The following is a 23,630-nucleotide window of genomic DNA, read 5'->3' as shown; positions in this document are numbered from 1 at the left end:
ATTAGGAATTAACGTTACCCACAGGTTGAGACTTTTTCCTTTTAAAATAAGGATTGACAAAAAGTGGCCAAAATTTCTCACACCTTCTGGCATACGACTAAGTAACTTCAGTCGCCTGACATAAAAGTAGGCATACCAAGAGATTAAAACTAAAAAGGAATTGTGAAACAAAATGGAGGTCGTCACATAATGAATACAAATATATATGTGTAGAGATTTTTGAGTTAACTAGTTTTCTAAGGAGTGTGCACCCATTTCAACGTCATATGAGAATGAAAAGTAACCGGAAAGTTTTTCATACAATAGTTATTCCAACATGAGAAAATGGTGCCTCGAAATCAAACTCGGACAATTTTCACTTAACATAAACTAACTTTAATATAACTCTTAAATAAGAAATGAAGTACTGCGCATACTTACAATGGTTTTGAAGAACACAAAAGGGAAAAAATTCCTTATGTATATATAATAAACTTCGTGCAGGATGAATGCTTGCTTCGTGACATGTGATCCGTTAAGTTTTAGCTGCACAATGCCTGCACCAGCTTGTGCGCAGTGGCCAGGGTGCTGCAGTGAGTCTCAGATCAAAAGGCTTTTTTTTTTTTTTTTTTTTTTTTTTTAATCATACTTTCTAATATTTCCAATATTACTGTATTTATTCTTGCATTTATTGGCTATTACAGTGACTCTCGGAATGCTACCTGAGAAAATCACTGCTAAAGCTTCCCACGGCCTTGGAAGATAGTTAGAAACAGCGCACCGTTGTATTATATGAGTTTTAAAAATGAGAAAAGCGTTCCATTGCACAGAAAATTGTCCTTGTACATTCGCTTCATTAAAATAAATGTAATTCTAAAATAACGTATAAAAAATATTACAAAATAACTCCCAACAGGGAAAGTGACAAAGTTCTGTTGTGATTCGTTTTCATTTAGAACCCTGGGATTAAATATGAAACACTAATATTCAAATTAACGCACTATATACACGGAAAAGAAATATTTGATAACCTTTGATCACTGTTTGTTTAGTTCACCTGTGCAATCAAGGACAAGGATTAATGGCGCAGTAATAAAACATATCACAAAATACACTAACACTATAAATAATATTTAAAAACATTGTTAGAATAAACACTGCTAATAAACAAAAATAATTCTTCAAACTTAGTACTTGTAAAACAGAACTACATTGTATAAAATTTGCTAAACAAATTGAGAATATTAATATTCAAGAATACCATAGTTGTTCATTGTAATATTTTAGTTCCAGTTCAAAATATTGATACTATGCAGTTCAACAATATCACTGTTGACAAACAATCTAAACTATCTGTCAGTCACTCCATTCATTTATTAATTTGTACTTCACACGCAAACTGTTCATGTACAATTACACTTGGGTATAAGATCCATATGACAATCCTCTTCATTCACTCTTTCCATATATAAAACGGATATCCCACAGTGGACATTCAATATATATATATATATATATATATATATATATAGTTCAAAATATACAGTGTTTAGTGTGATTGTACTGACGTAATGTGTATTCTCCTTAATGTAAACATATTTACAGAACAGATAAATGAAGAAAATAAAGTTCTTCATTTATCAATAATATTTTTCGTGCATGTGTAAAAAGGTTTGTTATTACATATTATATGTAATTTATGTGTTTATTGTAAATATAGGTTAAATTTACTTAAAGGATGTATGAAAAAAGGAAATAACGTACAGGGAAGGCTAGATACCTATGCATAATCATACAGTCATTTCTTCAATTTATGATAACTACAAATTACCACGATCATATGATTTTACAACACAAATTTCCCATGTATAGTTCGCAATATACATATGTATGGACCAAAGAAAAGAAAAAAGAAAACGGTTAAGTATAGTATAATCAAAATAACGTAATAGCCTGAATACATGTATGGTGGTACGAATGTATATAAAGATAGATATATCAACAACATTGATAATAGAAGAAGGGAAAAATACTAATAAAGATCTAATTTTGGATTCGTTTATTGAGGCGCAGATATCCAATAGGATGCCAACTTATTTCTGTTATAGACCATAGTGTGCAAGGTTAATGGATAAACTCCAACCCTATTAAAATCCATTGATCTTTCCGAAGAAACTAAGACCACGTAAGGCACTAAAGTAAGGTAAAATAAAATGATGAATGCGAAACCCCAAAAATTGATATATTATCAAAGATATATATGTATATATTAGCACCAAACTTACATGGTCGTGCATTAAAGTAATCATTCTCTAATATCTGTCACAAGAAAAGAATGCTTTAAATTAGTGTTTCTGGTAAAATTTGTCATGGAACAGCCTTACAAATACCAAACTCCGGCAAGAAACTACTCATCAACACATCATCGAACCATAGTTACAGTCCAATTTCTCCAGAAACATTCCCTTATACGGTCCATGGTACGTTTTCGTACCTAAATGCAGTGTTGTCTTTAATCGCTTATTTAGGTCCTATAACAGGCATTTAAGCTGGGATTTTTTATTGGTCAAGCCAGACATGGACCAAAGAATATCCTAAATACGTTTTGGAACCAAATGGTCAACTTGGAGGCGCCAAATGGGGGTGGAGGGAGTGACACCACATTTTTTTCCTGAGGTAATTTTCGAAACTTTTTTTCCCGCCCTTAGCTTTCAAGATATATTGAAATTTTGCATACGCATAGTATACACCTCCAACTATTTATCGATTTTTTTAGATCTCTATGTCAACCCGGGCTTGGGCCCGAGGGGCTCAAAGATTTAAAAAAGAAGATTTTTCAGAAAATTTCCCGGATTTTCCCTAATTTTCCGTTTCTGGTGTATGGGCATGCGAATGATACTATTTGAATTGTTGCTTTATTCTGAAGAGAATGAGGTATGAATCATGATCCAGGGACAAATAGTCTTGTTTTAGGAAATTTTTACATCACGTCGTATAAATACATGTATGTATGTATATAAAAAGATTGGTCACCTTAAGATTGTCAAAAAAGTTTCCCGCCCTTAGTTTTCAAGATATCACATTGAAATTTTGCATACGGATTGTGTACGTAATTACGTACTTTTCCAGTGATTTCGAGTTCTCTACGTCAACCCAGGCCCGGGCCAGAGGGGCGCAAAATTTCTGCAAAAAGTTATTTCCAAAAAACCCGGTTTTCCCGAATTTCCCGTTTCAGGTGTATGATACGAACAAACGAGTGGTACAGTCCGCAGCAAAAACCCTGCAACATGAACATGTAAGATTATTGTGAAACTAAGCCTAACAGCGTAGGAAATCAGCATAACGTCTAGGTGGCACGAATCACGCCAGGAAAAACCTCAGCGTCCTCCACTGCACACTTATTTTGGAGCAAAACACTTCGTTGCTTCACAATAAACTTACATGCTCATGTTGCAGGTTTTTTGCTGCGGACTGTACCGTTGGAAAGATTACTCTATTGTGAAAAATACGAAGTATAAACCATGATCCTAAGATAAATAGCAATGAAGCAGTACGTGCTTGATTGAAAATCTAAAATTTGCCTCAAAAAGCGAGGATCGTAAAAAGGTTACGATAAGACTTTTTAATAAACTAAAGAATCTTCCTTTCATAAGTAGTTCTTTCGTATATATCACATAACACTATCATCTATAAAACTCAACCGAACTTTCACTTCCTGGCCACAGTCTTTATCACACTACACAGCTATTTCCTTTTTCTTCTTTAACAGATACGAAACTATCATTAGCTTCCTTCTCAGCTCTTTCAACGACATCATAGCAATGAACTTCACATACATGCAGTGCTTAAAGTGAGGCGGTATGAGCCGGTTATGCATCCGAAAGTTAGAAAATCGGCCGGTATGGCGTACCGGTAAAAATAAAATATTTAAATTGTAATTTGCATGTAGAAAAAAGAAAGATTTTACACAGTAATAAGTACGATGTTAGCATTGAGTCAACAAATATGTTTGCACTATCAAAGATTTTGTTGCTGCTGCTTTGAAAAGTTAATAATAGTTCCCTATCACCCTATTCAATGGCAGAATGTATGCTCTTGATTTTTTTTCAACATTTGTGAGAGCGATTCCATCCCCCCTCAAACAATTCTAACTTCCGTACTGCCCGCCTAAAATGTTTAACCTGGATCCGTCTCTGATATTGACAGGACTTTTTTTTTAAATTCAAAATTATTCTTTTCATTTTGTCTGGAGTTCTGTGTTTACAACTATATAAGAAAATTAGTGTTGAACACGAGATGAGACCAGAAGAAGTTTAGAAAATGGAAATGAAATTGGAAAGAATCATTAAATATTAGATACTAGAGACGAGACGAGATTGCCTACAAAGCCTTGCAAACGAGACGAAAAACATATGAACATATATGTGTTTTCTTGTTTTAATCAACTTAAGGCAGCGTTGGATCGCTATGTTATTGTAACTACGATGTTTAAGTAAACGTACCATCTGTGCTCTTCCACTTTTAGATCGCCGATATGGTCAAGCAAAATTTTTACGAAAGCATACCGCCTCTGCTTCTTTCCCCACTTCGTAATCACTATTGCTCAACAATCAGTTTGGAGGCAGAAGTCTAAAGGCTAGTTCAACAATAGAAAGCCTAAGCCTTGGAAGCCGCTTAGGCAAGCCTTTTACACTTTTATATTTGGATATTCAAAAGTTTTTAAGTTCATTCAGTTTAGAAAAGGGAAATTTAGTTCCTTGCTGGGACTAGAGCCTTTTTATTTCGAGTGTGCCCCTTCTGGCGCTGCTGTCAATAGTATGTGCTTTCCCGTACCTCCCTCGAGACAAGTTGATGTAGCCGAGACCCTTCATTTGTTGGATGCGGACAGAATTGCTACATTTAATTATTTCACGGGCTTCGCTGTGCACCGACCGGTTAACCATTCTAGGTAGTCTTACGATCTTCACTCGCCAAAGACCACACGACTGAATGACAAATTGGCAACGCAGCCGAAGAAATTCACTTCTTTCCCCAAACCAAAGGTAAAGTTTCCTCCATAAGAGGGATGGCGCGGGTGAGGTCGAAGTATGTTTCACAAATTTTCCTCTCTGCAGCAAGAATCGTGTAGCTATGAGCGCATTCCCCTTCGCTCCATCTACATCCGCAGAGTACGAACGGCCTGCCAGGTAGGACCAGTTGCCTCTAGAGAAATCTGTTTCTTGGGCGTGAGCTAAGAGTAAAGGAGTTATACGAGTAATGACAGCGCATTTTCGGGTCCCTGGAGCCTCGTTGCGTAATGGTTTGCGTCAACGCAACTCAAATTTTGTGTTTGACAGTATTTTGCGGGAATTGGCAGAGCTTTATAATTACTTGTTTCATTATTTGCGTTACGTTGCGAAGGCTCTTACAGACTGAGCCTTCTTCATTGGCTAATCACCTCTTTCAACGTTCTTCATTGCTAGCACAACTCCCATTTACTCTGGTGAGTAGTGTTACAACTTATCCAAAGCATAGGTGTAACTGGAAGGAAACTAGGCTCCCTAGCAAGAACTCATTATCCCAAAGAGGAAGAGTTATTATTATTATTATGAATGTACAGGTGTTATGAAGGGTTAGTGGCAGCTTAAGCCAGCAAACCAGGATATGAGCCACTGATGATAGTGGAGCGTGAAACATTTACATATTAGTTCTCTCTCTCTCTCTCTGTATATATATATATATATATATATATATATATATATATATATATATATATATATATATATATATATATATATATAGCCATATTTGTTCCATACCGTCACCTCATCTGATGTCACTTTAAGCACTGCATACATGTTCCTTCAATAACTCTAACCACTTCTTACGATTCGCTGGTGTTCGTCTCCACTGTTTCAAACACATTGTCACTAATCTTTTTCCAACAAACATATTGATTACGATGTACTTCACGTAACTTAGCTATTCGCTTATCCAACAAACTACTGAGATTATATTGACACTAAGGAACACTAAATCACCTTTCCACAACACTCGTCTCAAACCCTGAGATCTATTCAGCTTTTCATTTCGCTTTTCACTAACCATTCTCTTTCTCAAATCTGCCATGATTAACTTAATATTCTAATAAATACTTCATCTTCATTAATTTCTTCCTTTTCCCGTGTGATAGCAAATGAGCCAATATAAATTCTTCTGGTTTTGTCTTTAAATGTAATTCGACTGGAGCAGCTCAAACTATGACTAATGGTATGGTTCAGCAACAAATATGCTTGCGCTACATATTCAGGCCATGAAGAATGAGATTCACGACACAACACTCGCAAATTTCTTTCTAAATTCCTATGAAAACATTCAATAACATTACTGAAAGCGTGATAAAACGTTATATAATGAATCTTGATGTTATAAGCTTTATGATTTAGTTTCATATTTCAGTATAAACCACAAACTTTTATACAATAGTGAACAACAGGAATCGATTAATTTCATTTGCGTTCCAATAAGAAATTCCCAAAACCATAAATCAATATTAGAACTCGAATAATCTTTTGGGATTGTCCTTGATTACAAATGTAAATTTAAGATTTTTTGGCGTTTTATTTTGAGATAGGATCTTTTTTTCTTAAAATATTAATAATTATCCATTTTGTAGTATTTCTGAAAAGGAGAATACATTTACCAACATCCTGCTTGGCAAGAAGATAACAGGACACATGTACATGAAGAGAATTCCCATGGAGGAAATTCCAGACGATGAAAAGGAATGTGCGGAATGGCTTCACAATTTGTATCAGAAAAAAGTAGGTCTTTAGATCATTCTGTTCTTCTATTAATTCATACAGTATACAATATTGAGTCAGACAAAAAGTGTAAATATTAATGCAAATTCAGAAAAATTTAGATATTCACAGGACACTTAACATCTTACAAATGAATCATACTCAAGATCACGTAAAATGAATGTTGCTAAGTCCTTAAATATTGACAAGTTCCAAACAGAACTATTGTTCTGTATGTCGCCTCTAAGCGTAAACAAATAATAGAGATACTAGCCAGGATTAATGTGAATTCCTTTTAGTTTCTAAACAAATTAATTTTGATTAGTGTTTAGATGAACCCAAAATTACAGAATTTTGATCTTTGATATATCTTATATTCCTTTATTCTCATTCCAATGTTTCTCTTCGTTATTCACTGTTTCTAACTAAAAATCATTTTCGGAGGAAAAAGGGTATTTTAGACAAATTAAAGAAAATGATCATTGGATTTACCGCAATTCATCACAAATAAGTTTTAGTGAAATTTAATAGCGTTAGATTTCCTTTCCGTTTTGACCAAAATTGTCTTTTAGTTTAAATTAGATGGCTAAAAAATATAACTTTTAGGCTAGCTATAAGTTATCAACTAGTATTGTAAAATATTATATCAGAATTTTAAGAATTGAGGTCCCTCGTGGCTATTTGGGCACGGGAGACCGGGTGGCTCAGTAGAGCGTTCACCTCTGGTGCATGGGGTCCCTGGTTCGATTTCTGCTCACGTCAAGTGAACTTTGTGGTGGATACACACCGTATGTGTGTGAGTTTTCTCGAGATTCTCCCGTTTCCTCCCACTTTCTTCATTCCACCATTTCATTTATTTCTCACCATCACCGTCTCCTTTAGCTCACACGGCATGATCATGGGACGTGAAACTTAAAATTTCATTTCATTTTGGGCACGGGAGACCCGAGCTCATGTTTGAATCCCACGTTAAACTATAAGTCCACGTCTCATACAACCTTGCTGCTAAAAGGGATGTTCAACTCTTAATCTATCCACCCATAAGAATTTTAAGAATTATTTTGTTAATATCGTTGTGCATGCAGGAATTTTATCAGGCTTTTTGTCAGCATGATGGCATAACTTTTGGTATGACTAAGAAGAATATGGAACTGAGAATGAAGGAGCATATAAGAGATGCCAAGATTCTGCGATTTTTCTAGCTTATCCAAACGTCTAGGTAGTCCAAACATACCATTAAAGGAGTCCAAATAATTCACAATACCTTTCCACAAATTGAAATGAATGTGTGCAAGTCAGACTGTATCAGAAACAAAAATCCAACGTTGAATTTTGATGAGGCAAACCAATTAATGCCATATTACTGACAGAATTTTTATTGTTAGTAATAGTTTAATTCAAAAATTTGAGTCTTGTTGACGTTAATCCTATTTAATATGTCTATTATTCATTCGTACTAAAATGTGATATAAAAAAAAAAAAAACATTCTTATTACGCGTGTGGAATGTAGCACCATTCATTTTACGTAATTTCAAGTATGATTCCTTTATAACACATGGAATGTTCTGTGAATATTTAAAATTGTATTGAGTGTACTATAGTTTATGAATTTGGTTTCTTTCTTGGAAAATTTTTAAGAATAAGTGTAACTGGTCAGCAAGTTTTTAAAAAAGTGACTTAAGATTCAGTTTATCGTTATACGAGGACAGATCTGAATGTGAAAATGTTAATTCATTATTTATGACTTTCTTGTCCAAGTGTGACTGATGAACTGAACAGGAGCTCTTGAAATATTTCACAAAGTACATATTCAAGCATATTACGGGAGAGTAACATGAATGTTCAATGTTTTGAATATAACTATATGTCACCGAATGGAACCGAAATGCGTAAGATATTGCGGGAGCACGACTTTTTTCAGTGTGTGAACCTCGTAGCGCACGGTACACAATCTGTCGATTTACATGTAAAGTTTTTTATTTATTTATTTATTTTTTTTTTTTCAACAAGGACTTAAAATTATTTGTTTCTGATTAAATGGAGGAAATATTTAACTTTCACTCACTCTATATTCCTTATAGGTGCGAAATTAGCGAAAAATTTCCGACTCCTGCTTACCGTGGGGTTAATGGACTGGGTAGCGTGATAATTAATGCATTGGCACGGTAACCCAGAGCCCTGTTTCGGTTTCCAGTCCAGTCGCTCATTTTCACCCTCTTAATTTGTATTTATGTAGTAGTTTTATCACGATGGCTTGCCAAAATTGTAGCATTGTGTATATACGAGTACGAAATATGATGTATCTTACCCATTCAGAAGCCTTTCCTTCTGACATTTATTTACAATAATTACGTTCCTTAAATGATGATGGCCATTAGTTTTATTTCATTGCTTCGAGATATATAAACAGTTTGAACAATAATAATAATAATCCTTAATAAAAGTTTATCGCCTGTTCCAAACACAAAAGTAGGATTGTATCGCATTGTTAGCATTCCGTTTACCAGATTTTTTTAAATACACAACTGAGATATCTTTGTCAAGCTTATTTGGCAAGCTATAGCCGGTACTCATTTTATTTCACAATCAGTAATTACACATACTTCTACAGTATTCTTTATCTCGTATGTAAGTACATCATTTTAAAATACATACACTACTATGTTTGCATTATAAACAGTGGTCGAAGTGAGACGGTATGCGGTCTCTGGTTTTTCAGTGATGAAGGCATACCGCCTCTGGCTTTTTAGTGATCAAGACATACCGTCACTGGAGAATAGGTGCTAAATATCTTTAATAAATCCATTTTTATACACAGTAATTGATGAATAGCTTTGCACGTGAAAAGAGTTTATTTCTTATTTAGAAATAATTTCTAAGCTGAGAACACCGACATCTTTTTCCTACCTTTTGTTTTTAAAATGAGGTGTCTTCAAAGAAGTTCATTTGGTTATATTTTGATGTGCCATTTTGAATTCTTTCTTTCGTATGTATATATGTGTGTGTCTTGACTTAATTCATATAGAGGTCGTGTTTTGAACATGAGCGGATTTAGGTGTTGTCTGCTGTAGGAGCGATTCTTCCGGGGGTTTAGAATGCCCCTCAGTTGAGTGGAAGATTCGGGAGCTTTCTAGCAGGCAGCTTGTTAATACAAAAGCTCTCCCATGGTTTTGAGTCATTATGTAAATAGAAATGCATTATTTTAGGCAACATACCCTCACTCTATTTCAACAGTTAGAAAGGCGGTATGTCGAGTCAAAATCGTAATAAAACATACCGCCTCTGCTTTTTTTCCATTTCGAACATTAATTATAAACATTACAAAACATACCTTTATGCTGTCTGCAACCGGCACAACATTAATAATAATAGCAACAGGTTTATTATTCCGATTTTTTTTTTTTTTTTCTTTTTTGCTGTACGCTTTCCGCTTACTGTAATATTCTTAATCTCAGCGTGAACTCTTTTCTTTCTTTATTTATTTCATATCAAAGACATTTCGGAGACGACAAATTTTAATGTTCTGGTTTGTTTTACAAATGCATTTTCGTTATAAATGGCTGTTTGTGCCCTTTGAGTACTTTATTGCTGTTGTATAAGCTTATTTAAACAAAAAAAAAAAAAAAAAATGTAGATTTTCAAAACTTACGAGACTGCGATGCAAAATACTTTTATATTATTTGTTTTTAGGATAAAATGCAGGACAGTTTTATCCGAACAGGAGACTTCTTTGCGGAAAGTGGCGTACCAAGAGTGGAAGGATTCCGACTTCCGAGAAGATACTATTCACTTTTTAATACAGTCACTTGGGGTGTAGTGGTTCTGGTTCCCATGACATATTACCAAATCCAGTTATTAACGTCTGGATCAACGCTGTATTTTGGCGCTGGTGTAGGAATTATTGCGTTATGTGAGTATATACGTGTAGTAATATAATAGTTAATGATGACAAAGTAAATATATAATTGGTGACTCTATTGCCTTAATCAGAATTCACTTATCAATTCTGTTAGTGGTGGTCGTAGAAATCCTTTCTGAGGTTTGAAACAGGCTTATTTGTAGCTGTGTTGCAGGAAGTTTTTTGTATTTTATAAATTGATATATGAGTGTTTTCAAAATAATAGAAAGGCCTATAGTCAACACGTACGTTGTGTGAAGTGCTAACACTGAGTTGCTTGTTAGTGGTGCTTTAGGTCATAGTCTGCAATACGTCAGGAAGATAGGAGATATGTGTCGAAGCAGTTAAATGGTGGTGATGCAAAAGGTTGCAAGGAGGCCAAATTCTGAGTGCGCAACTAGTTGGATATCTAAGATGGTCAGTGTGTTAAGTTTGCCGCGAGGAACAGTGTCCAAGGTGATGACGGCCTACAGAACTCATGGGAAAACAACATCGGCGAAGGAAAAAAAGGAGAGGAAGCATTAGTGATTAGGATCGCCAAACATTGAAGAGTACTGTCGCTAAGGGCTGTCGAGAGAATGCGGAAAAAGTGACTGTAGAACTCAATTAGCGCTTGGAACAGCCTGTTGCTAAAATCAGTCCGACGGGATCTGTATAACACGAGGTTGGATTGCAATTGGCAAATCTCTTATCACCACCAACGGTTTAACGCAAAGAAAATGTTTTTGAGAATGTGCAACAGTGCAGCCCCGATTATTGGAAACGTGTAACATAGTCCGATAAGTCATTTTTCACGTGATTTTCAACACCAGACTGTGTTTATGTATGGTGGATTCCCAGAAAAGTTCCTAACTGTCTCCTTTCTGCAGCGGCTTTGGGATTCTCTAGGCCACAATTTTCTGATATTCCGCGGGTCCTGTGATTACGTTCACAGGACTCATCGCTGCTAGTAATATGGAGATTTTAGATGACCACTTTCAACCTTTTGTTATTTCCGACCAATAATAATGTGCCAGTTCACCTACTGGAGATGTTGAGGTGTGATTTCATGAACATTGGGATCAAATGTAACATCTCCCCTGGCCAACCTGATTTCACTCTTCAGTTATTGAGCACCTGTGGGTAATTTTGAAGCTCAGACTCCGGAGCAGTCATTCTCCTTCATTCTTGTTGATGGAACTGAGTGCTGCATTTCGTAAGGAATAGTACAGCATTCTTCTTGAAACTATTCACGACCTGTGTGTCTCCATTCCACGACGAATCACTGCTTTCTGCAAGCTAACTGTAGTTCCATGCCGTATATAAACCAGATAAGGTGCACTTTTTTTTTTTTTTTTTTTTTTATAAAGGTCTTTCCATTATTTTGATTGCATCTGTATGTATTGCAAACTAAATTGTTCAGTAAATGATGTTCATCTAATTATATATAGAGAGGTCTGGGTGTTTGACTGTCGGACACCCGAATCTCCGCTTATTGGGCGGCTACTCAAACCAATTGAGGTACTATTATCACTTCTTTTTAGCTAATATAGTAATTAATTGCGTTAAGACTGAATACGGAACATACTAAAACAAGGTAGATTTAAATTCGTTAGAAAAGAGACTTCTATTATGTAGTCCAAAATCTCTTATCCCGAATTCTGTCGAGAAATTTGAAGCTTAAAATATATAAAATGATAATCATGCCTGTTGTTCTGTATAGTTGCGAAACATAGTCGCTTACTCTGAGGGAAGAACATAGACTGAAAATATTTGAGAACAAAATCGTGAGACGAATATTCGGACCCATGGGGGATGGGAAATGGCGGAAACTTCATAACGAGGAACTACGTAACTTATTTGGTTTACCAAACATTGTTAGGGTCATCAAGTCTAGGAGGCTTAGGTAGGCAGTTTATGTAGCTAGGATGGAAGAAAGTAGAAACGCTTTCTAAGTCTTGACTGGAAGACCAATCGGAAAACGACCAATAGGAAGACCTAGGCGCAGATGGGAGGACAATATTAAGACGGATCTCGCAGAGACAGGAATACAAAGTAGAAACTGGATCCAGTTGGCTAAAGGTAGAAGTCAGTGGAGAGCTTTTGTGAACGCGGCATTGAACTTCCGGGTTCCATAGGCTATAGAGTTAAGTTAGTTAGTTTTAGAGAAGAGGTTCATCCGACTTTACATATAAAACTGGCCTATCATTCGATTTTTTTCTGAATAAAATCTCAAATTATCATGCACGTTGATGAGTTATATATATTGTAATTTGCCTGATGTGGTTTGTTACTCGGGGACCGTTGGACCTTTCCGTTTTGTCAGTACTGTAGCTGGAGAAAAGTACCTAACAATGCGTGCTTACTCCATTTTTCCTGCCATTCATACAATGTACGATAATGACATGTTTCATTACGAACAAGATCGCGCCCCGACGCAATATTATAGGGATGTGCGAGCACACCTGGATCAAAATGTAATAGGCCAGTAAATAGGATGCAGGGGACCAATCGAGTTTCCTGCATGCTCTCCAGACCTTCCGCCACTCGATTTTTTATTTATTTATTTATTTATTTATTTATGTGACATGGTAGAAGATTAGGTATACCGTCGTAAACCATGTAATCAAGACATACTTTGGGATGAGATTCAAATGGTGTGCACAGAAATCCTATTGTATACTCGGGTGCGAAGTACGGATACAGTAGTAACTTATACTTGAAATGTATTGATACTGAAGCATGTATTGATACTGATGTGATGTATTGACCACAATTTTGAGTACTTACTTTATCCACCATTTGAAGCATTCAGTTTGACCAGAAAATATACTTACTTTTCAAATTGGACTATAGCTTTACTTTTCGCAGAAATTTAACCTTGTAGGTTGGAAAATAATTTTCCTATGGCAGGTTAAATGTGAATACATTTTCTGACGCATCCGGTATTTTACTACGGATACGAGTCTCATTACCGTGCTGTGTGTGAAACCGTCTAAATTTCACTAAGATTTACTCCTTCATTACAAAGAATTTCACAACACACTACGTTACATCTGAACTCCCTGACTTGCCTGCCATCTTGTTTATCAAGTAAATTGCATTTGCCTTTCGACTCTAGTGCACTATGCTATGATGCTAAAAACTTGTCACGTATAAGCATGCTAATATACGCACCTCTTATATTCATGAGACTGAAAATATCGGTTTGACAAAACTCTTGTCGTAAAATACCAATGCTCCTTCAACTGGAACAGGTTTGGTTTGGCGTTAAAGCATATGATCACCAAAGATTTTTGATTGCTTCTGCAAATTGCCACCAGATAGCTGTGGTCCAGGGGCTGAGAGAATAAAGCGCCCAAACAGAAAAAATGGTTATATCGGTGGTAGCTTAGTTAGTTAGGTTAACTGCCCAGTAAACTGGAAATCCGAGTCCGAATCCACGGGATATTTTCATTTAGTATTGTATACTTTAATCATTAAGAGAATTTAATTTTGTATTTTGATAATGATCGAAGGACTGTCATTTACAGGTTTCTTTGGTTTATACAAAACAATTGGGATGACCAAGATTAGTAAAGCGTCATCATATGGCAAAGAAGTTAGTCATAGCAACTCATCAGGTGCCTTGAAAAAAGACTGAGTAAGTATATAAAGAATGTGCTACCTCCCTCTGTGTTTGTTTCCGGTTATTTTTAAGTTGTTGGGATGTTTGTGATTTGTACGTAAGAGATTGTGCCAAAAGGTGTGATGTTCTATAGGTTTCACTAACATTAAGGTATTAGAGAGCCTAGTGTAAGGTCGATAGGTTTCATAATGTACTGTGCTTTTGTATTTATTTTTCATAAATGAATCTTCTATTTGTATTTAATTTCATAGGCTGCTACTTAATTGTACGTTGTATATTTTCAAACTGGGATAATCTTTGGTTTGCGTAATAAAGAATAAAAAGAGGGGTGGCAACTAGGTTAAGTTGGATTTAATTCTAAGAGCTCGTCAAACATCCATAAAAAAAAAAGGGGGAAAAAACATTTTATATATGACATATATACACTTTATTTTTGTTACAAGTAATACATTTATTATGTATGAAAAATGTTCAAAAATTATCGTTGTACCAGATAACGAAAATTTTGATACAGGTCAACAGTGTAACTAGTATTTAGAATGTGTTTATACTATTGAATACCAGAAAGAGATCAAGAATAATATCCCAAAGTACTCTTGCTATGTAAGTTCTTTAAGAAGTAATTGATATGATCTAAGAACATCACATAATACGAATTTATGTAACTCATATAAGTTGCTGCTACGATTATTCAATATGTATTATGAACAATTTGTATTCACCTTTTAGTACAGTTGTTTTTCTGTGCTGTAATGTTAAAACTTGAAAGATCTAAATCATCATGTAATCTACGTAACAGTTAACTTCGTGTGCTATTATATATATATATATATATATATATATATATATATTTATATTAGAAGAATATTGTAAGTGTGCAAACGAGTGGGTGTTCAGTGTTGTGAAATTGAATCTTGTAGTACATATTTGTTATTAATGAAGTAAAGGTGCGTATAGTACTGAATATTGGTGGTTTTCGGAATGATAAGTACATAGTTTAAATGAAGAATTCGCAATCTATTAAATGATTACGAAAGATTATGCAAATTTATAATTATAATTATTGCGCTAGATACTGTGCTAATACTGCAACGTTCATGGTTGTCAGTTTTATATTATGTAGCGGTGCAGAATACAAATACTCGCTTGTTCTTATTGAAAGATTTTTTTTTTCTGTTGATTTGGCTTAAGGATAAAGGTAGAAAAGAAGAATTCTGCAATGTCGATAGAACGATTGCAGCCTCCATAACCAAATCATTTTCTGCCCCTAACGTTATTGCTTGTGGGGAAAAAGCTATAGGCCTAATTTCAATAACAAGACGCTTCATGTTGAGACTCATAAATTGTAACTATATTTCCTCGCGTGGATTCTGTGAAGATAGTTCGTGCATTAAATATGATTTCCAATATTCTGATACACAAGTTAATGCTCCATATTGTATTGGCGTTAAATTTAGTATTTGCTTTTTTATTTGGTGTTATTTTAAAGAAGTTACATTTTTAGTTCCAGGCTCTAATCAGTCAAACCTCTCATCTTCCACGACATGGGAAAACTAATGAATTCTGTTCGTATACTTCTGCAGAGGCAGGGAAAATCTTGTATACAAACTGGAAAGTCGAACGGAAAACCGATTCTAATTGTTACAGGATATAAGTTAAGATCAAAATTGACACAAACACACAAATGGCTCACTTTAGTTGAATATATAAGAAAAAAATTGACAGTTTTCTCACGTATTACGTTCTGTATGTACGATTAATGTTACTGGTTCAGATTTGTCATGAGCATTACTGGAAGAATGTAAATAATTATTGTCCATATAAAGATTTCAAATAAAAGACATAAAACAAATAAGGAAATTCGTCGTGTTCTCTGTAAAATGTTTACAACATTATTTTCATTGCATGCGGACATATAAATTTGATAACGTAGTTGCATAGACACGGAAATTAATTTTCAATATCAGTCAAAACGTTCAGTTTTGTTCAGAAAAATCCAGGCTACCTGCCTTTCTATGAAAAGACGTATACTCTCATTTATAAACTTAAATAAAACAAATGTGAATTTTCTATGGTTGTGGAAATACGGTCTTTTAAAGAGAATGAGTAGCTAAGTTCGTTGAACAAAATTAACGTTGAACTTCCAACGATATCACACACACACACATATATATATATAGGGATTTTGTGTGTGTATTATATCATGCTCCGAAAATCAACATTCCGCGTCCCTAACGAACTAAGGGCCTAATGTAATTTTCATTGTAACATTGCATAGTTAAAATATACGAAGTTCAATGTATTGTTTGGTGTATAAAACTTGATTTTAATCGAAATATCCCAGAAATGAAAAGTAGTTAATGCGAATTCTGAATTTGAAATAGTACATGGCAGTATATTAAAAAAAAAAAATAATAATAAAATTACGTTTTGTATTTTAAACGTATACCGAATTTGTTTTAAGAAAGCGAGAAGTTTTTAGTAGGAGTGTGCATTTGAACTCTTTTATTGAGGATTTCTTCCTCGTCAATATCATTAATATTAAAAGGTTAAATGTGTTCATTTGTTACAACACAGTGAAATAGAAACAAATCTCAGGATTGTTTACTTTCACTCGTGTTGGAAAGCCATATTTAGTATAACAGTAGATGATTTTTCGCTAATTAATTTTCTCTTACTAATAATTTTTTAAAAGATGAGTGGATCCCAGTAGTTTTCTGTAATTTACAGAGAATGTAATGTGGTATAAAGTGCATAATAAATATACTGCAGAATCAATCAAATCACAGGTTAACAAAGATTTTAATCGGAAGCAATTCCTGGTTAAACGTAGCCGTAAGGAATGGTAATCCTTTAAAGCGATGAAGTACCATTAGGCTATTCTTTTCACAATTATTTTTAATGTAACACATGTTCCCGGCTGGTCGGCTTAAGTTCTTTGCCAGGGTGTTGTGTCCCCCATATTATTTAGTCTACAGTCAAATCAGTTAAAACTAGTAATTGATGATTTTAGTGTTACGCTATAAGTATATGTGCCACTTATAACTATTTGAATTCATGATATCTTTGAGGAGATTCTTAAATTAAGATGAACATTATGAAAAGTGTGGTTTTGGAGGGCTTCTTGTGGTTAAATTTTTTCATAATTGTGCGTGAGTTTGACGTGTATTTTCTTGAGGTGGTTTGTTGCATATATATCGTATAATAAAACGTAAGAGGTATTTTGTTTTTTCGTAAATAAACTGCGGAAGTTTAGATTCTAAAAAATGAAGTGTTAGAAGCTTTAATATGTCTCAAAGAAAAAGAGTATTACTTATATCTGAGAATCAAAAGAAAACAGACCATTTTGAATTATTGAAAATTAGTTAAATCCATCTAATGTCCAGGAAAAAAAAAAAAAAAAAAAAAAAAACTTTCGACCAGTGAGTCTCAAGGAAGGGTCGTCAATTGTAGACGTGTCTATTTAAGACAGTTAGTGACTCGTATTTCGAGTTACTGTATGTGCTGGAGCCTCCATCACTAAATATACTTAACCTAAGGGTGGCAACAATATTTGTACGAAGCTTCATCAGAAGCAAGTTTTGTCACTTTTTTTAGTCCAAAATGGCCCTAATTTTTCTTGTTTACACAAACTAAGTCAAACTAGGTTTCCTTCAAATGTAATGTTTACCCTTATTGTGTATGAGATTTAATATGTATATATAGAATAAAACACAAGATTTAACCTAAACTTCCGCAGTCCTCGTCAGTCAACACTGTTTAAAGCTGCTATGTATAATATATTCGTTTGTGTGTACTTGCATTGAAAATTTATATGGGATAGTGTGTGGTTAAATTATCAGATGAATTTAATTTGTTCAGAGTACTTGAAATAAGGGACATTTTCTAAACTATAGTAGTTCCTTTGGGCAAGTACTCTATTTTTATTATTGTTATTATTATGTAGCTTTTGTGTGTGTGATTTTGTGGGGTGCTGCTGATGAGAAAATTATATAGAACATATTTAAAAGAAAAAAAAAGACACGTATTATACGCACATGACATATTGCCAGTTCCTTGTGTGTCTTGTAGTTGTGTCTAAATGATAAGGATATATATGGTTGGTCGAGGAATTAATTGGTTAGGATAATTCTATAAGTAATATTTAAATAATTATACGAAAAAAATGTGTTTAAAAATGATTTGATGTATTTGCCGATTATGTACCGACGTGCTAAGCAGTTGAGTTCTCTGGAAGTTAGTTTACGTGATTTGAATATTTTTTGTACCGTTTTGGCGTTCAATTCATCAATAAATTTCAAATGATTAGTGTAATTTTTAAAATGAACTGAAGTAACCCTTTTCTCGAATTTGATGTATGTGTTGAGTATTGTTTTCATACCTTGAAAATATTTTCGCCAAATTGATAAGGTTTGGTATGTATTTAAAATGGCAAACTACCGTATTTCATAAGATCTAACTGTACAACCTATTCAAACAAGTTTTCTTTTCGTATAGGCACCAAATGGTGTGCGAAATAAACTGTTAGTAGGTTCCTTGAAATGAAGATTGTATATTTCATATTCAAACCTTCATTTCACAGTGTTTACTGCGTGCATAAGTAGAGAAATATGCACTTATTTTTTAGTTCATTATACCTAATTACAATGAATGAGTTGCTTAATTATGATTTACCCGTAGGCCCACCGTTTTAATGGTCTTTTGAATTTTAAACTCTGAGGATACGTGATAGATGTTTGCAAAATCTCCCAAGTTGTATTGAATTAATGTTTGATTTTGTGGCTACGTTACAAGAAATATACACCTAAAAATCACACATAAATCAGGATGACATTAAAGAATGAAAATGTAAAGATTTTGCAGTAACAATTTCATTACAAGATATTTTAAACAATTGTCGAAATGTTTGTATTTTGGTCTATATAACACTCAGAGTAAAAGTAGTGACAGTTTTGACAGAAAGGATACCTTCATACTTTAACACTTCTCAGTTTCTAAAGCCTTTTGTTTTATTATAATTTAGGCACATTAATCATCAGAACTTCTTTTTTTCTACAAGAATGAGAAACTCTTGTAAATCTGGTGAAGATTAAGTGCTGCCATTCATTTTAGTAAAAGATTATTAGAACTGTGTACCGTTGCTTTAACCGTGTTTAGATTTAACATTTAATTTAATATTTCTTTGAAACGTGTTATTAGGATAGGAGATTGTCCTAATTTGTTTAGAATTTGGTGTGGCAATAATTCCATTTCATTCCGTGTGGTACGTTCATTAGGTCTAAACCTCTGTCATTCTAGTCTTAATGTCCTGTACTTTAAGTAAGCTTCAAATTAAAACAAAGTAATTGGTAATTTGTTGTAGTAGATCGACGCGGGCATAAGCCTAAGGTTCCAAACTTGCCTCTGACAATGCTCATAACGCTTGCGAACTAAGTAGTTCAATCTCTGTATTCGTTTTGACGAACTATTGGCAGACATAATCGCAGTAAATAGTTTTTATTATGAATAATTCGTGTAAGGTCTTAATTATAATATTATGTATATATAATTCTTTTGTGGAAACAAATTTAATACAGTAATGAAAGTATGAACCAATTTTTCATATATACCAGTGATTTCTGTCGATACCAGTGAGTTTAATGTATACTCGGCAAGTATGACCCTGACGCGAATAAAGAAAAATCCCTTTAAAGAATTTAGTTCAATGGAGAGGTAAAAGTGAGAGGGAACGTGGGGGACGCCATCCCACCACTTTCAGAAAATATCTGTGGCCCCCCTTACTTTCTAAAAAAGTTACAATGGGTATACATAAGCACTGGGAACGGTGTGACGTCATGAGTCCTCCTACCTTTTCAGATCCACTTTTACCCCTAGTTCAATGCATTTTTTGCTAGTTTATAGTACAATATATGTAACGAACAGAAGAAATAAAATAGAACATTGGTAATTATACTTAGCACAATGAATTGATTTTAACATAATTTAGTATTACGAAAGAAAAAAATGTTGAACGCAAGACGTCACGTAAGCGTTTTTAGTTTATTTTCTTGAAAATTTATTGGAAAGCTACGTTTGTGAAGTACCAGATATTGTGCAAGTTGTAACCACACATATTTTAGTAAAAGAAATTATCTTTTCTGTCGTGTTCATACCGAATGAGATATTGTTATAGTGATTTTACAAGGTTCAGAAATTTTATTATAATATTTTCTTAAATTTTACAAATTATCTTTCTATTATTGATTGATAGTTTTAAAATTATAATGTTATAGATACAACGTTTTATAACAATATTTCTCTAAAGTAACTTGAAAAAAGAAGAAATGTCTGAGAGCACTGATGTGGAAAATCGAGATGAGAGCTTTCTTTATCGCATTCATTCGTAGTATAAATATGCATAATTTCAGAAGCTGTTTAAGGACTAATAAAAACATAGAAGTTACTAACAAACAATATGAAAACGTACAATTTACTGGACCCAGATATTTTGAAATATTCTTTAATAATGAGAAACAAGAAACCTTTTGTTTGTTTTCTTGTAGACCGCATGTGTTCACACTTAAATGTGTTGGTTAGTGAGAAGAAGAAAAATGTGTAGTACAAAGGTTGATATTGTTGAAAAGTAGAAATAGATTATTTTTTTTTGTTTTCAGTTTGCAAATTGTATACTTTAGAAACAATATTTTCGTACTCTGCTGTTTGCAGCGTTCTGCTCAAGAAAGAAAGAAATATTAGCTAGTTGTATTTTATCAAATAATTGTCTGTTTTCTTGTCTTTCCTAAATTACTTGAACGCAAAGAAGAATGTATTTTACATATTTGTGCATATGAAATTTGGAGTAGTGTAAAAGATGGATATGAGAAAGAAAGAAAGAAAGAAAAAGAAAAAACTGTACGTCTAGTATTATATTTTTGTGTGTCGTCTGTATTTGTACAATTTGAAAAATAATATAAGATTGATAAATCCGCATTTATTGTAAAATGTTACTGTTTCTAGCTTTTGCTCGTCAGTATGAAGGTTTTGAACACAAGCCAAAAATGTTCGTATATAAATTTCTCTCTCGAATTACAGAATTTAATCGTTTTTGACCATGGAAAATGTAAAATTTTGTTATTTAATACTATAGGAAATAATGGACGTTATCCAGTAAATATGATTGCATTTACTGTCATTGTAGGTTGATTAGTGTAAGATATATATATATTTTGTAATTCAAAAAAATATAACTCTAATGCAGACGTTCCATTGCAGAATTAGATTATACTATTAATTCGTTCCAAGCGATGTTCTCTTTATGCAAATTTTATAGATTCGTTAAAATGTACTGTATTTTAATACTTGCATAAGAGCACAGTGTATTTTTGTGTGCATCTTTGTCAAAATAATTCCAGTACCTAATAGAAATAATAATATTTATCTTAAATGTAATTTCTGAGAGTCTATGATGTTCGCGTTAAATAGAATTATACAAAATATATATAAGTACTTACTGACGGTAATTGTTACCCATTTCATAAAAATTGATGTTCAGTGGATGTGTATCTAGCTTCATACGTTAGCAAATACTTTATGTAAACTTTTATAGTTGTTCATGTGGTGAAATGCAATTTCCATGGCATAAGATGTATAGTCATAATTTGTTGAAGCCATTCTTTGCAGTGTAGATAGTGCTGTATTTTTTTTTCTTTTTTGGACAATCAAAAGAAGACATAATTTATGTATTAATAGTAACAATATTTACAACATTCAAAGTGGCCCAATTTGTTTGTATAATGAAGAAAGAAAGTAAGAAAAAAAATGAAAAGAGCACCGAAGAACATTGTCCAACATTTTTAGCTGTAGACACATTTTGTTACATCGTTTTTAAATTTGTATATGTTTATATATTGAAAAAGTCATCAAGCAAAAAAGAAAGGAACATTCTTTTCCGACGACGTCAGTGTAGCAGTTTCACCTCCGCTTCATTCGAAAATATTTTTCGTCTGCTTCTTGTGTATTCGTATTATGTACAAAAGATCTTTGAGACTCTGTTTTGCTTAAACTAATAATGTATAATTATTTTATGAACATTGTGTATTTTCTTAGAAAACGAATAAATATACATACATATATATTTGTTGTTTCTACGATTAATAGCATTTCATGTAATGTGATTACTAATTTCTTTGCTCCTTCTCTGCCATTTGAGAGTTACTAATACCTTGGAAAGAAATGGAACAGAAAATGGATCCTTTTATAGAAAATTAATTAATTTCTTCCAAAATTTGGAGAAAGTAATCAGCATAACTGGTTAACACTTTATAATTGCATAGTTATATCTGACGTTATCGTTTTTAATGTAATACTGTAGACAATATTTTATAGTTTTTATTTATTTATTTATTTAATTCTCTGCATGTTACAAGTGGCTCAAAGTACAGACTACTTGGCTTTCGTTGGAATTTTAACCATTGATTAAAGTGAGTGAAAAGCCTACCGTATGTGATGGCATGGAGTTGAAAGATTTTAAGATTTGATTTTCTTTTCAGGCAAGCAATGTTTTAATTAGTTTGACGCAGCTTTCCACTCTTCCCTTTTCTGAGCCAGACTTTTTATTTCAATGTTCCTTTTCTTCCCTACATCAAGTATTATTTGGTCCGTATATTTCAGTGACAGTCCTTCTCTAGGTACTTTTTTTTCTCCTATTCCCTCCATAACTAATAGCGTGATTCCTCCATGTCTGATAATATGTCCAGTCATCTTATAGCTTTAGTATAGTCGTTTTTACATACATAGGCTTCATACATATCCTTTCATTAGCGAAAAATTTTGTTTTGAATTCTGAACAGAAAGTTGTGTGGAAGAACCAATGAAAAAGTTGAGGACGAACAGTTCGGGTTCAGGAGAGGTAACGGCACAAGAGATACAATTGGATTATTAAGGATGATCGGTGAAAGGTTTATAGAAAAAAGAAAGAGGTGTATGTGGTATTTATTTATCTAAAAAGGCTTAACATACAGTACAGGCCTGTACATATGAGTACAGGCATAATAAATATTTCGTTTCGTTTGTAATTCAGCTATAATCTTCCAGATACAACCTTGAAGACCATTTTATACTGATAACACTGTTCGACAAAATTCAACTTCAAAAATTTTTTCTGCATGAAAGCAGGTGTTTTTTATAGTTTTCGAGCTGCTGAAAACGAATCTGATCTTAATTTTGGTCCTGCACCCTCAGATTTTGAAATAATGTCAGTTATAGTAGATTTTGGTTAAAATTCTAAAGCAATCGCAGAAAGGCAGGTTTAAAGCCTCTCTGCTCCTTTCCTAACTATTCCAGAATAACAAATGTTACCTCGTTGGAAAGGGCATGGAACACACA

General features: G+C 33.6%; 1 protein-coding gene across 3 annotated transcripts in view; it reads left to right on the top strand.

Moving 5' to 3' along the window:
* LOC145686471 (1-acyl-sn-glycerol-3-phosphate acyltransferase gamma-like) overlaps positions 1 to 22,378 on the top strand; it is a 219,903-nt gene extending 197,525 nt beyond the window's left edge. For 2 of the 3 annotated variants that reach the window (XM_081759814.1, XM_081759812.1), the window contains exons 6-8: positions 6,635 to 6,782; positions 10,453 to 10,672; positions 14,173 to 22,378. In XM_081759814.1, the coding sequence (XP_081615940.1) occupies positions 6,635 to 6,782; positions 10,453 to 10,672; positions 14,173 to 14,282 (478 nt within the window). In that variant the 3' untranslated portion in view covers positions 14,283 to 22,378. The remainder of the gene's footprint in view (positions 1 to 6,634; positions 6,783 to 10,452; positions 10,673 to 14,172) is intronic. The other variant, XM_081759813.1, reaches the window with a different exon arrangement.
* The last annotated feature ends 1,252 nt before the right edge of the window (positions 22,379 to 23,630 follow it).

This window comes from Thermobia domestica, chromosome 5 (assembly GCF_964235325.1).
Source record: "Thermobia domestica chromosome 5, izTheDome1.hap1.1, whole genome shotgun sequence".
Lineage (NCBI taxonomy): Eukaryota > Metazoa > Arthropoda > Insecta > Zygentoma > Lepismatidae > Thermobia > Thermobia domestica.
The sequence above is the reverse complement of the archived record's forward strand: the minus strand, read 5'-3'. Positions and strand labels throughout refer to the sequence as shown.